This window comes from Diadema antillarum, unplaced genomic scaffold (genome assembly GCF_040938485.1).
Source record: "Diadema antillarum isolate AM-2024a unplaced genomic scaffold, OU_Dant_1.0 seq00000467_RagTag, whole genome shotgun sequence".
Lineage (NCBI taxonomy): Eukaryota > Metazoa > Echinodermata > Echinoidea > Diadematoida > Diadematidae > Diadema > Diadema antillarum.
Window position 1 is genome coordinate 23,682 of NW_027271437.1, and position 15,331 is coordinate 39,012.

The 15,331-nt window shown below is 40.3% G+C and overlaps 1 protein-coding gene across 1 annotated transcript in view; it reads left to right on the forward strand.

The window, feature by feature from the left end:
- The window catches only part of LOC139733290 (syndetin-like), a gene marked incomplete at its 5' end in the record, with an annotated part of 35,476 nt that extends 20,492 nt beyond the window's left edge, over positions 1-14,984 (forward strand). The window contains 10 exons of the mRNA XM_071644126.1: positions 1,082-1,200; positions 1,662-1,790; positions 2,577-2,674; positions 3,882-3,978; positions 5,747-5,905; positions 8,469-8,509; positions 9,938-10,018; positions 10,846-10,944; positions 13,441-13,531; positions 14,871-14,984. Coding sequence (XP_071500227.1) covers positions 1,082-1,200; positions 1,662-1,790; positions 2,577-2,674; positions 3,882-3,978; positions 5,747-5,905; positions 8,469-8,509; positions 9,938-10,018; positions 10,846-10,944; positions 13,441-13,531; positions 14,871-14,984 — 1,028 coding nt within the window. The remainder of the gene's footprint in view (positions 1-1,081; positions 1,201-1,661; positions 1,791-2,576; positions 2,675-3,881; positions 3,979-5,746; positions 5,906-8,468; positions 8,510-9,937; positions 10,019-10,845; positions 10,945-13,440; positions 13,532-14,870) is intronic.
- Between the last annotated feature and the right edge of the window lie 347 nt (positions 14,985-15,331).

Here is a 15,331-nt window from a genome sequence, read left to right on the forward strand (position 1 = left end):
ATGTCTCTGTAGATAAAGGTATATCGTAGTACTGTAAAACGAGGAATGTTCGCGTGCATTTTAATTTCGCGAATTTCGCGAAATTAAAATGCACGCGAAAGTTCTTGTCTACACTATATGTGACCGTGCACCTCAAAACGAACATAAAGTCGCACACACTGATTTTGCGTGAGGACTAAAAATAAGTGATATGGGTCAACCTAGTCGAACTTGACTTTTTCATATTTTCTGAAAGAGCGGGTCTTCTTTTACATTATGCTAAAATTTGGTATCGTAAAACGGGCAGAAAAGTGTGTTTTTGTAGCAGTTTATCTCGAACATTTTTGGTAGAATAGTGTGATTATGTGTGTCTTTAGAATCCCTTTTTCATTTCTGAAAAACCTTGTCCACACCATTCACTTTCAGCTCTAATAACTTTTGAAAGGATAGGGCTACTGCTTTGAAAGTTGGCATTAATTATGGACAGAATGTGTTAATAAGGCATGCTTAATTTCAGTTTAATCTGATAATCCCTTCATTGTTGTTACTCTGATGGTTTACGTCCTGTTTTTTGTCCCATTCATCGCACAGCCAGCACGGTTTGGTAAAGATTAAGCGCTTGAATAGACACTATACTTCAGAGCCTCTTTTCTCAGTTCACACTTTTCCTGAGTTTGTGCTTTCTTTCCAATATTTAGATAGGTTAGGAGAGTCCATTTGATTTGAGTTATACATCATTTCAAAGCTTAAAGTCTGCTCTTTCAGAATATGGTCTTAACTAAAAATTCATGTCTGGCGACTTTTTGTTTGTTTTGAGGTGCAGAGTCACATATGCACTGAATGCCAGTGGCTGTTCGCGAAAATTTCATGCCGCAAAAAAGGCTGTCAGCTCCGATTCGCGAAAAATTTATGCTGCGAATATATCATGTTTTACAGTAATTCAGCAGTATCAATTCAAATCAAAGTGAAGAAAATTAATGTGAAGTGATGTAGAGTAAAGCAAAGCAAAGCAAAGGAAACTAGTATGACATTTATGGGCCATAAGTAAAGTTATGTTATGCTGATGTATTGTATATCTGTGCTCCTAATTCTTCCCATGCAGGCAAGTACATGAACATGATGTCTGTGCTGAAGCCGATAGCGTTTGACGTGGTTCTCTGCATGTCTCAGCTCTTCGACTATTACATCTTTGCTGTCTACACCTTCTTTGCTACTGATGTGGTATGTGTTGTAGGATTCCAGTTCAGTGTTTGCACAAATCAAACATCTAATCAAGAAAGAGAAGCTCAAACTCCACTGTTTGTGTATTTCCATCCTGCTCCATGTGATCAGTTTGTTTGTATTAGTGTTAAGATATTATTTTACCTGGTGAGGAAGAAAGCGCTCTAATGCTAATGAGTAAGGTAATACCGGACTGGTGGTTTCAAGTTCCCTCCGAAGGGGCGAGGCATTTTACCAAGAGTTATCAGTCTAAGACTCGAGACTGGTCTTTTTTTGGACATTAACATTCCGTAGATAACATGGCATACGCATTCAGTCTGATCATGTGACAGACTAGGTCTGTTCACATGACACTCTCAACATGATCATGTGATGCACTCAGCCTGATCATGTGATACCATGAGTCTGATCATGTGAGATCAAACTCACCCCCTGATGCTGGTAATTGTCTCACTGTGCAGAGTACAATGAGTGGGGCCTCTCTGGGGAGCAAGCTGTGGACGACACTCAAGCGCATCAGCGACAACCTGATCGACCACGACCCCAACGCCGGGATGATGCAGCAGCCCCACAGCCACCTGGATGGCAAGGTCAGTGTGTTCATCCTTTGCTTGTCAGACAGTGCCCTTGCTCTTGTGGTCTTGATAAATGAAGTTGTGATTCTTAATTCCAAATTGATATGTTGTGCCATGTTTCCCCACTTCACAGGAGTAAACTGGTCGACTTCAGCTCTTCATGCTATAGTTCGACACTCTTCTAAAACAACTGAAAAAAAAATGTTTATTCCTCAATGACATCCCACTAACATTTATGCAGTCAGAATCTACATAAATCCATGGACTTTATTTAAGCCACCTGTATGAATTCTGGCCTTTTTACCTCTGAAAAATTATGTTGACCACTGTTGATATCCTTCAGCAAAGCATTATTTCTATATCTGAGGTGTTTATATCAAGCAAGTCAATGAAATAGGTGATCAGATATAGCAGGCAGCCCTCACAAAAGTGCTCTGTAGTTCGTGTTGATATGAATTTGAATAATTAAATCCATATATGTCAATAATCATGAAAGCCCTTTCGTAAAGATCGCCATTCTGTGCATTGTTCGGTAAATTATCATATCTGTTTGCTAGCAGCGTACAGAGAGTGCACAATTTTGACGTAATATTTTGGTTTTGTCTGCAAACTCTTATTTTTGATGGCAGGTCAATATGAGCTGCAGCCACCTTGATAAATACTGTAAGTGATGCTAAAAAATTTCAGAAGAGAGAGATTTTTTTTTTTTGTGGCATCCTCGCAGGTCACTTTGCTTTTTTGCAATTTTATTTTATTTATTTTTTTCCTTCACATTTTCTGCTTACCCACTGTGTTGTGCAGATGAAGGTTGGCTTCCCTCACGTGTCACCCATCGTGGATCTAAACAGTAATGAAGGACTCTATGGCCTTGCAGAGAGGGTGGTAGGAACCGAGGCACTGTAAGTGGACACTCAGGGCTTTAAACCATGAACGTTCCCAGATGAGTGTGCAGGAGCGTGAAAAAAAAAAAAAAAAAATTGTCATTGTCTGTGAAATACCAAACACTTGTCACTGCAGATAGCAGTAAATTCTCGTAGGATTAATACCCCGAACAGTACCTCTTAGAACCATCACAGTTAACACTTCTTTAGATATCAGTGATATCTAATACAAAATGACCTGTTAGTCCTTGAAATCAATCAGTTTTGGTCATGTGACTGTCATATTACAAGATCATTGTGATGATCTATCTCATCATATTTTTATCAAGGTTCGACTAGCTTCCATTTTTTGAAAGTTATGTCAGGTTTCCCTAATATTTATTTTACCTAGCTTATTTGTCATCAAACATTTTCTTCAGTTTATGGTGCCTTATATCAAATATTTTGTTGCAGTTTATCATGCATTCAATTATGTTATACATGCAATATAAAATGGCATAGCAATTGGTTAGCCAGACTAAGTTGACCAGGATGGCCATGTTTGAAGGGATGGTTTTGGACACCCTCCCCTCTCCCCTTTTCAGATCACGTATTGATAGTCCAGTAGGTACACTGTAGTCATATCTCGTCATTCCAATATATGGATATTTGTATGAATTTTTCACAGCACTGTTTCATTACTTTCATTGCCTTCATCTAAAATCCTGGAACTGCTTTGTCATTTTATTTTCAGCATTTGAAGGTGTTGTTCACAGACTGTTGATGGAACAGTGAAAAGAATAGAGGATTCTTGAGATGCTTACTCAGATTAATCGTAAATTTGTGTACAGGTATTTCATTGTCGTACATTTGGTCCCTACGTTCTCCTTTATTTCCCATGCCAATATTTTCCTTTTTCATGCTTGACTAGGAAATTGGGAAATGATTCCTTATATCATTATCAAACTGAAAGACAAAACATACCGTAAATTTGCCCTCAGAGATTTGATTGCAGATTGGCAGCTACATGCATTGTACAATGTAAAGGATTGTCCAGATAAGTGTTTTCTTTGTATAGAGGTACTGTGCAAGCAAGCAGTATGCTCGTAATATCAGTTCTGTACTGTTATTGCTGGAATCAAATGTGTTCGAGCATTTTTTTTTTCTTGTGAGTGTGTTAATTTCAACTTGTATTGCACCATCTGACAGGGAATACCTTTTTATTTGTATTTTTTGTTACCGACAGAATCTTCCTTGCCAGCCAGTTTGAGTTGCTTCAGCCCCACCTTGAAGCTGTCATTCCAGCGAGCAAGAAAGCATTCCTTCAGCAGTTTTATTCTCAGGTAAACCATTTTTCACCTGTAACCAGGAGGGTTTTAACCCATTGAGGATGGACTGATTTTGCTATAACACGCATTTCCCATAGACACCTGCCCGAGTATACTCAAGACGACTCCTCAACGGGCTATTAAAGAAGAACTTGCCCAACCTAGTTGTTCTGATGTTGGAACATTAATATTTTCAAAAACAAAAAAAACAAAACAAAATCCCAACCCACAACAAAATATAAAGGCTTCCAAATGAAAATATTCCATTGATTTTATTCAAACAAAGTTTTTGGAATTTAAGTCAATAGGTCTATTCAGAATGCCATATCAACATGCTTGTAGTTAAATCCAAAAAGTTCAGAATTTCAAAGTATTGGCCTTTTTCAGGTTTGGATAGGAGATAGTGAAGATGATAAACTTTCATATATTATCATGATTATGAAATTCCTTCTTTCTCAGCCAAATGACCTTATTACATGGTTTTACACCAAATCACACTTGTCCATACTCCATGACTTAACCTCTGCATGCAAATAGGTGCCAAAAGCCCAAAGTTGACTAAAATTTTAGTCATTGTTTTTTGTTCTATGAGGGCAGTACCTCATTTAGCCCAAAACAGAACTTGGGGCATCTATTAAAGGCCGTGGCACACCTTTCTGGGCAAGCTACGCGGGCTTGTTGCGAGGAGGGATTTTCCAGCATGCAGGAGAATTTTCCGCGGGTGCATGCTACTTACCTCCTACTTTCGTGTATTCCATTTGACCTGCGTGAGAGCTTTGAAACCGATCCGTTTTCTGTTATGAATGACTTTACGGGTACTGAGAAGTACCTGCGTTGGAGTTGCCTGCGAGATGCTGCTGGTAAGAGTCTCCTACTGGTGTTCTGCGTGTACCTCTGCGAGCGAACCCCCACGACTCACTTGGAACAAGTTTTGAGCATGCTCAAGGCCTTGTCATACCGTATCTGGGGAAGTTTTGCGGCTTGACTTGCGGGGCAACAAATTTGCTACCCGGATCTCTCCACAGTTGGTCCGCACCTGACGGTACCTAGCGCGTATCTCGCCTGTAGTCACCCGGAGGTGCGCACGCAAGTCCAATTTAACCGGAGCCAAGTTTTGAGCATGACCAAAACTTATTCTAGGTGAGTGGCGGGGATGCCCGGAGAGGTCCACGCAGAGTGCCAGTAGGAGGCCCTTAGCGGCAGCACCTCGCAGGCAACTCCCACGCAGGTACATTGTATACTTAGCAGTCCCGGTATGCAGCCAAGATAATGACATTCTGTGGGACTTCTGCCATACCTTCAGAGGAATTCCTTCACTAAGTTGTCAGCCCCCACGCGACTGGTACACAGGCCACACAGCATGCCCGCAAGTAGAATTTAAGTAGAACGCGTCCAGCAAGTAAGACACATGCACTGACTCGCCCAAATCCTTGTCCGCCCTCAGAAATTGTCCGGTATGCTGGAAAATCCCTACACGCAACAAGCCCGCGTAGCTTGCCCGGAAAGGTGTGACAGGGCCTAAACATGGTCGCAGGTAAAAAGATTTGCGTGCGCACCTCCGCGCGGCTACGGGTGAGATACAGTACGTGCTAGGTACTGTCATGTGCGGGTCATCTGCGGGGACCTCTGGGTAGTAAAAATTGTTCTTCGCAAGTCGCATACAAGGCTTGCCCGGAAAGTTGTGACACGGCAGAGAGACCCACTGTTATTCAGGCAGACCAGTGTTTCCTCTTGTGGTTCCTTTTGATGAGCATGACTAGTTTTCCTTCTGGTCATCCAACAGACGGTCAGCGTGGCCAGCGACCTGCGGAAGCCCATCTACCGGGGCGTGGCCTCCCGCTGCATGGACTATGACCGCATCCTGCAGCTGATGATGACGGTCAAGTGGGACATCAGGGACATCATGTCTCAGCACAGCCACTATGTGGATGCTCTGCTACAGGTCAGCTAAAAGGCCAATTCAATTCAATTCAATTCAATTCAATTCAATTCAAAATGACTTTATTTCCATATAAAGAAATATACAAAATGCTTACATGAGTACGTAATATTTTAAGAAACTTTGAATCACGTAAGTTTCAACAAAACATGAATACAATATTATAATGATATCAACTTTGGTTTTTAGATAAATAAACAAGTAAGCGATCTTAATTTGTAACTCTACATGGAAAAGAGGAATTCACAAGAAAAGCGTAGCTTGTAAAATTTGTGAATTACTCTAGAAGGTGAGGGCATCTCATGATCCGTCAAGGACTTTATGTATGAAAATTTTAATATCCTGACGTCGGGCGAAATAATCAGAAAATAAAAAAAGGACTATGACAAGGACAAAAAACGAAAGCAGGGACGGAACAGACAGGAAATAAAACTAAAGATAGGCATGACAAAGAAATGGAGAGAAACAAAAACAAGACAATGTCTACATTCAGTTTAATATCTGGAAAGATCACCAAGGCATGAGTAAGAACTTAAAATTCTGTACAAATTTGGCTTAAAACACAAACTCTTAGTAATTTAAAATAATACTTATCATTAATTTATTTATTTAATTTTGGACCTGTAAAACTTAAGTCTGAATAGAATGAGTGAAGTTTAATGAGCACAAAGGCAAAAATTTGATCAAAACTGGATGAAGATTTGAGAAGTTATGAAATTGTAAAGTTTTGCTAATTTTCAGAAAACAATTATTACACAGTGACTATGAATATGCAAATGAGTGACTTGATTGTGTCATCACCTCACAGCATGCCAACAGCATTTGTAACAAAATCATAAAATTGCTATTTTTTATTGTGTTTTTAAAATCAAATATGCCCCATTCTGGAATCCTAATACAGTACAGCTGACTGATCATTACCGTAAAGCCAGGATTAACCTTACTGTTTGGTGTTTTGTACACTTTAGCAGCAGAAAAATTGTATATTCGTCAGTCTTGTGTACATGACATTTTACTCATTTGCATATTAATATTAGGCGTTGAGAACTGGTGGGCAAAAATTAGTAAAACCTCACAAATCTATAATTGTCCCCGCCGAACGAGTTCGAGCAGGGGACTATGAAACGGGCTCCGTACGTGTGTGTGTCTGTGCGTCCGTCCGTCCGTGCGTCCGTCCGTCTGTGCGTCCGTGTGTGATCAAAATGTTCAATTTGCTACTTCTCTGTCATTTATGAGCCAATTTTGATTCTGTTTGCTTTATATGATAGCACTACATGGGAGCTTTGAAACTTCTACACAGAATTTCAGTCGTGACCTTTGACCTTGACCTTTGACCTATATTGTACATTTTGCTACAAAATGCTCTCCTTTGCCATTTCTAACCCGATTTCGATTCCGTTTGCTTTATGTGATGGCACTAGGTGAGGGCTTCAAAACTTCTACACAGAATTTTGACTTTTGACTTCTTTGACCTTTGACCTTGATTTTTGACCTATATTGTACATTTTGCTACAAAATGCTACTCCTGCGCCATTTCTAACCCGATTTCGATTCCGTTTGCATTATGTGATGGCACTAGGTGAGGGCTTCAAAACTTCTACACAGAATTTTGACTTTTGACTTCTTTGACCTTTGACCTTGATTTTTGACCTATATTGTACATTTTGCTACAAAATGCTACTCCTTCGCCATTTCTAACCCGATTTCGATTCCGTTTGCTTTATGTGATGGCACTAGGTGAGGGCTTCAAAACTTCTACACAGAATGTTGACCTTTGACTTCTTTGACCTTTGACCTTGATTTTTGACCTAGCTTGTACATTTTGCTACAAAATGCTACTCCTTCGCCATTTCTAACCCGATTTCGATTCCGTTTGCTTTATGTGATGGCACCAGGTGAGGGCTTCAAAACTTCTACACAGTATGTTGACCTTTGACTTCTTTGACCTTTGACCTTGATTGTTGACTTATATTGCACATTTTGCTACAAAATGCTACTTCCGACGGGGACATATATTACGCATCGCGTAATTTCTACTTTTCCTTGTTCAATTAATTTTTATCCAATTTTGAATCAAATTTACAACGTTATGTTTCTAAGATTTTGCTCTTTCCTTTCAGATGTACATTTAACTGGTCTGGAATACTCCTTAAATTACAAATATATTTTGTGTATATGTATTTATATGCATTGATATGCATTATATTTCGAGAGGATATCATTTTGCAAATCGGGATCTTCTCTGATTCTGCAAATTGTAAAATTCACAGTGGAAAATACTTAATGTTTGAAAGAGAAATACATATTGTAGTAGTTGTAAGTATCAACTCATCCAATTTTCCATCATTGATCGAATGAATGACATACAAGTGTAAAGGAGAAGCATTTAGTTGAGGTAAATGATATGGTCGTGTTTGTAAGTTTTTACATTGTATCTCTTTAATTCAGTGGATGAAGACATCAGACTTTTTTTAAATTTGTAGGAAATTTTAAATGATAGATTGAAAACATGGAATTTTAATCATTTTTGCTCCTCGTACATGTACTCTTAAATTCCTCTCCACAGGACATGAGTGGATTTAGTAGCAGGCTGGACCTCATGAACAAGTAAGATCATTAATAGCATTGCTTCTTACCAAAGAGATAGTTTAGAGCGCCCTCTATACACCAGATTCTGTCAAGGTTTTCACAATTAAATTCAAAGTTTGTGAGATTTTGCAAATGAAATTGAATACAAACTGCCAGCTGGGATATGGGGACATTGTTGTGATGGTAATTTGTATCATACACCTGTCCACCTAATCTTGCGTAATAATTATGCTGATAATGCAAATGCATGGAGAGTTTTATTTTTATAGAAGAATGCAATGTCTTAGCTGAATCTGTGTGTATTGCATCTTCCCAAAGTACAATTCCACACCATATTTATGCCATCTCCAGTAAAAAAGGGGTAAACTCTGGCAAACAGAATTATAGAAATTTCATCAAATTTTGCCATAAGATAAGAAAATTCTGCAATTTCAAAGTTTGACATATTTTCACCATGATATTGATAGTGGTCATAAGAACTTTTATAAAATGGGTTCAAGAATGTAGCCAATTGGAAGCGCTGAAATGAGTCACGTGTGCGTGCATTAATTTTTACTATCATGCACGGCCTTGCAAAAAAGCGTAAAGTCACTGACGTCACAATGTTTACACTAGCAATGCGCACTTAATCAGTTGTTACAAGTGCGTCGCGCGCTACCATACGCGCTGTCAATCCTGTAAACAACTTCTCGTTCGGGCTGCCAGCCGGCCTTTCTTGTACACAACAATCATGTGGCGTACGTATACGCTTATACGTACAGTACTTACATGTGCGGGATTTCCGAGTGCGACGTGCGTAAATGTTTGGGACGAACATCCTCGGACGTCTTGACCCACAAAAGTACGTGAAAAACGCTGACAAATGCTGTTAGTTTTCAAATTTTCGACCCATTTTATAAAACAAATGATGCACAGGATTATTTTGTGGCGTTAGTGGAGGCGTAGCTCACTCTCGGGTATTTACAATGTAGTGCAACATGCACTCGGCTTCGCCTCGTGCATGTTTCACAATTGTAAATACCCTCGAGCTATACGCCTACACTAACGCACTCTATCCTGTGCATCATTTGTATATGACAAAGTTGAACAGACAGTGATGTTATCGCCTCACTTCCCTCCCAGTGGTTTATACACCAACATACAAAAATCTGTTTGTGGTAGATAATCTATCAACTATGACCCCTCTTCTAAAGGTTGTCATTGCTACCTGTATTCACGTACAGGACAGGTCAATAAGAGACATGTGTAGTGATGACATCACAACCCCAATATTGCATGTTTGGTTGTTACTAATATCTTGTTTTGTTTTTGTTGTTTGCAAAAACATATGAAACTTTTGTTCGTATTGGAGAGATACATAGCATTTTTTTTAATGTTAGATTTAAGTTGACTTCAAGTGGACAGTAGGCATTGGTATCCTTTTTTTCTTCTTCTTCTTGCCATTAGGAGAGTACCAATCCCCATGGAAGCTCACCGTGTGCTGTGGGAGCATGTCATTCGTCTGGCAAATAGGATCTTAGTTGAGGGGTGAGTGCTTTATGCCATTAAGATACACTGTTTATTTACCAAATGATGATAATGATGATGATGATGCTGAAATAGTTGGTACACATATGAACTCCAAATAGACCTACTGATGGAACAGCTTGTATAATAATGACTTCACTTCTTCTTCTTTTGATGATGATGTTGGCAATGAGGATCTTAATCATCATTACTGTTAAAATAATGATAATGATAATCATGATGATGATAACAACAAAACCGATAATATCCTCATCATCAAAATTGACTTATTGCACACTTGTGAAAACAACCCAAATCCTTTTATATTCCTTATTTTCATATCTGAATAGTGGTTGCTGTCACAATTTTCACACTATTTGTACCAAGATATGCAGTGAGAAAGAAATATTCCCAGAGACTCCAACCCAAAGCACCTTCTGATCTGGAGATTTTCCCGCCTGAAACCCCTAGCAAACGGGAGACTCCAAGTTGATGTGTGCGAAGCGCCAAGTTCCTAGGGTTCTAGATGCTCTCTGGTGCTATCTAAGGCTTATCTTTTCAACATACAATAGCAATAAGTAAGAAATCCTTTCCGATGGGAGACACAGAGCCAGGGCGGGAGAAATTAAATCTCAAGCGGGAGAATGGGAGATTTTGCAAAAATGGGTTTTCGGCGGGAGATCTCCCGTCGAAAATAGGAGAGTTGGAGTCTCTGTATTCTCATCAGAGTGCTTGCAAATGAACAAAGTTCTCTGAAATGGGCCTAGCACAAGAAAAATGAATTTTGCCAAAATTTCTGCTGTTGCGGTAAATGTTTCTAGCGCCCTCTTTGTCTTCAATCCCGCCAGCTTTGCCAGTGCCAAGAAGTGCAGTAATGAGGGAAGGGCCCTGATGCAGCTTGACTTCCAGCAGTTCCTCATCAAGATTGAAGGCATCGCTCAAGTCAAGTGAGTTTATGACTCTCTTTCTCTGGCTTCTGATGAATTGAAGAGCATCGCCAGGCTCAAATGGGCTGTGATGAATTCATCATCATTTTTGTACTCGGGGATGGTTCAAATGACCCCAAAAGTTGGACCATTGAAGCCAAACAGATGTACAAGCGTGATATCACCCTCTTGTTCGTAATCCAACTTGCTTTTCAGCTCACCTGAGCCGAAGGCTCAAGTGAGCTATTGCGATCGTTCTTCGTCCGGCGTCTGTCGTTCGTAGTCCGTCGTGCGTCATCTGTCGTGGTTCATGCGTAAACTTTTTATACTTTCATTTTCTTCTTGAAAACCGCAAGACCGATTTTTACCAAACTTGGCAGGTAGCATCCCTAGGGAGTTAGGATCTCAGTTTGTTAAAATAGGCACCATGCCCCACCCTGGGGGCCCCGGGGGGGGGGGGGGGGGGGCCCAAACCCCCCAAAATTAAGGAATCTTTAAAAATCTTCTTCTCTAGAACCAGAAGTGATAGAGCTACGTTAATACTATGAGTTAGGACATTGATGACTGTGGTTTCAAGTTTGTTCATGGCGGAATCAGGGGTGCCCCCCTTGGGACCCAGGGGAAGGGGGTGGGGAGGGGTCCTAATGGGGTGTACAATTTGCAAATTGTACATTTTCATCTTCTTCTTGAGAACCCCATAACCCATTTTCACCAAACTTGGCAGGCAGTATCCCTAGGGGGTTAGGATCTCAATTTGTTAAAATGAGCACCCTGCCCCACCCAGGGGGCTCCCATGGGGCCCAACCCCCCAAAATTAATTAATCTTTAAAAATCATCTTCTCTAGAACCAGAAGTGATAGAGCTAAGATGATACTATGAGTTATTACATTGATGACTGTAGTTTTAAGTTTGTTGTGGGGGCCCCAGGGGGGCCCAAACCCCCCCAAATTAAGAAATCTTTAAAAATCTTCTTCTCTAGAACCAGAAGTGATAGAGCTACAGCTGTAAGTTAATACTATAAGTTAGGACATCGATGACTGTAGTTTCAAGTTTGTTCATGGCGGAATCAGGGGTGCCCCCCCCCCCCCCCCCCCCCTTGGGACCCAGCGAGGGTAGTGGGGAGGGGTCCTAAAGGGGCCTAAATTGTACCTTTTCATCTTCTTCTTGAGAATCCCATGACCGATTTTCACCAAACTTGGCAGGTAGTATCCCTAGGGGTATAGGATTTCAATTTGTTCAAATGGGCACCGAGTCCCACCTGGAGGGCCCCAAGGGGCCCAAACCTCCCCAAAATTAAGGAATCTTCTCTAGAATCAGAAGTGATCTAGAGCTAAGATAATACTATGAGTTAGTACATTAATTACTGTAGTTTCAAGTTTGTTCATAGTAGATCCAGGGGTGCCCCTCTTGGGGGTAGAGGGGAGGGGTTGGGAGGTCCAAATAGGGGCCTAAATTGCACATTTTCATCTTCTTCGTAAAAACCGCAAGACCGATTTTCACCAAACTTGGCAGGTATCATCCCTAGAGGGTTAGGATCTCAGTTTATTAAAATGGGCACCATACCCCACCCGGGGGCCCCAGGGGGACCCTCAATCCCCCCAAATTTAGGAATCTTAAAAAAGGGGGCCCTTATTTTACATTTTCATCTTCTACTTGAGAATGCCTGGTCAAATTTTGGTAGAGCTGTAAATAATGAAGATTAGTGACTGCGTGAAAGGTGAACTTGCAATACTCAGGTGAGCACTAGACCCACGGGTCTCTTGTTTGTTATCAAGCACCCTTGAATGTTTAGAATATTCTTTTACTCCAACGTAACACAACCATTCAGGTGCTGTCCATGACATTACCCATTCGAACTCTGTGTCTAATGATCTTTTTTTTTTTTTTTCAAATTACCTCATGCACAGAATGTTACTTTTAAACTTTTTGATAGAGTAAGAATGTGACCTATGCAGCAGCAGGAGTGTCGATTCAGTCAGACAGGAAATGAAAGTTCTGCATTTCTTTGTTTTATGTGAAACAGCAGACTTGGTTGCGATTTCATATGTATGCAAATTAGATGTGGTGATAATATCATGTTTTGCTACAGCACAAGCTGGGAAGATAGCTGTGTTCGTGTGAGGCTTTTTGCTTATTTAAAATCTCGTATCACCCCAAAACTCAAAACTGATTACCCCTGAATTTGCTCACATACACTTAGACAAAATTTACTATAAGCTATATATATTGGCATCTGCTCTTCCCAAAAGAAAACTAAGCAAACAAAATACAACATAATAAATCAAAGCATGAGAAGTGCTGATTTTTATTATTAAGACCTGCTGCTGTGGGACTTTTGAAAAAGTAAAGATTTCTTTTGTGTTATACAGAGATCTTTTGTAGAGCAGTAAGCTGCATATTTCATTTAAAAAAATCACCAAATATATTCTTCGAGACCTGCCTAAGTAATGACTTCAGTTGACCGTGACACAGTGTTGAATTGCAGTCTTTCTGTTCTTTTGACTTGTTTGTGCTTAGACCCGTTCCGGACCGTGATTATGTGGAAGCCTACGTGAAGGCCTACTACCTGTCTGAGACAGACATAGAACTCTGGGTGAAGGAACACAAGGTTTGTTATCCATCAATGTGGACTCTATATACAGTATGTCCCCCCCCCCCCCCCCCCCCCCCCAAAAAAAAAAAAAAAAAAAAAAAAAAAATACAATCAAATTGTCGCATTGATAACACCCAATATGATTAAACTGTCTAAATGCTACTTCAGGGTATTAAAATATAACATCTTAGCTCTATTTTGCCGAAAACCCCTTTCAATTTGGTTAAGAGGTCACAGAGAAATTTGATGCTTTTGTGTGTGAATACAATAGACAGAACTTGGAGGGAAGAGATTCCTGATATCCTCTACAAAATTCCTCATTTCTCTTTGACCACTGAAGCAAATCAAATGGGGTTTTCTGTAAGATGTGGCCAAGGAGTTTTAGTTTCATACCCTGAATTTGTATTTGGATTGATTCACTACTTTTAAAATATTAATGCAGAGGGTTCCGTTTAATTGTTTTTGGGGACATACTGTATAGCATGTGGCAAAGTGAAATCAACGGAGTCATCATGCTACCTTTGATAGAGAACTAAAATATGATGTCAAAGCCATATATTGCCATGGAAACTGGTTTGAAACAACCTTACAGAGCCAAGAGCCTGAATGTCTGTTTTCCCTAGGGAAACAAAAATAACAATGTAAATGTGAGCAGGTACTAGTGCCTCTTAATTTTAAGATCTTTCATTCGAGTAAAATGAGAGTAGTACTTGTGAAGATGATCACATTGTGGGAAAAGAGCAATCAAGTAATTCTTACTGTAGATCATAGACAGGAATATGACAAACATGATGATCAGTCAGTCAACACCCCTAATGGAATAAGAGAAACATGTGTCTGCCTATTTTATTATTTACATCCGTTGAAATCCTCGCTCAACCTCATCGTTCCCCTCACTCTAGCCCAAAGTAATCCTCAGCCATTCAACACTCAAGATTCTTTATTCTCTGATAAAATACAGTAATTCACCCTCCACCGGCAGAAAAGAAAAAGAATGTAAATACCAGTAGCATTCTGACAAAAATCATTCTACAAATAAATGATGCCGCTCACACATACTGAGATTGGTAATGCAAAAATATGTCTTGTGATATATGGTATGTCTTTCATACAGAATATAATGAATTTAAACCTCATTACACTACAAATCTAATACATATATTTCAATTTTCCAAATTCTTATTCGTCTAGTTGTTTTCCTTCCCTCGTCGTGTGTTATCCCCTCTTTCTTCCAGTAGAGGGAAAAACAATCCAAGTCCTCCATGAGCCTCCGTGATTCTATATCACTGACACCCCCACCCCCACCATTCTTCTTTTTTTCTTATCCTGATATTGCTATTTCTACGGTGGACAGGAGTACTCGGCAAAGCAGCTCAGCAGCCTGGTGTCATGTGCTGTCAGCTCCAAGAAGTCTCGTCAGAGGATTCTGAATGCCATCGAGGACTTTGAGAAGAGCAGGCCCAGGTAGCACAGCAGCTGCCGGCGAGAGGAGGAAGGATCTTGCGGGAATTCGCCCGTGACTTTCCCCCAGTGTTGTCAAGTTGCGCACTGGGGACTTTAACCACTTGCCCGGTGACACTGTGGACAGCTACTGGGGACTTTACCACTTGCCCGCTAACACTGTGGACAGCTACATATGACATATGTTTGAGTGTATGCATGTACGCGACATTGTCTCCCGCGTTTTCTGCCCAAAGTGAGTATGCATTCACCCCAAGTTTGCCATTGTCCTAAATCTGGCATGGTATTCTCATTTGTGACATCGTACTGACCTCTCGGTCACACTCGCTCAGCTTCCTGACTGTTTCAACTGGT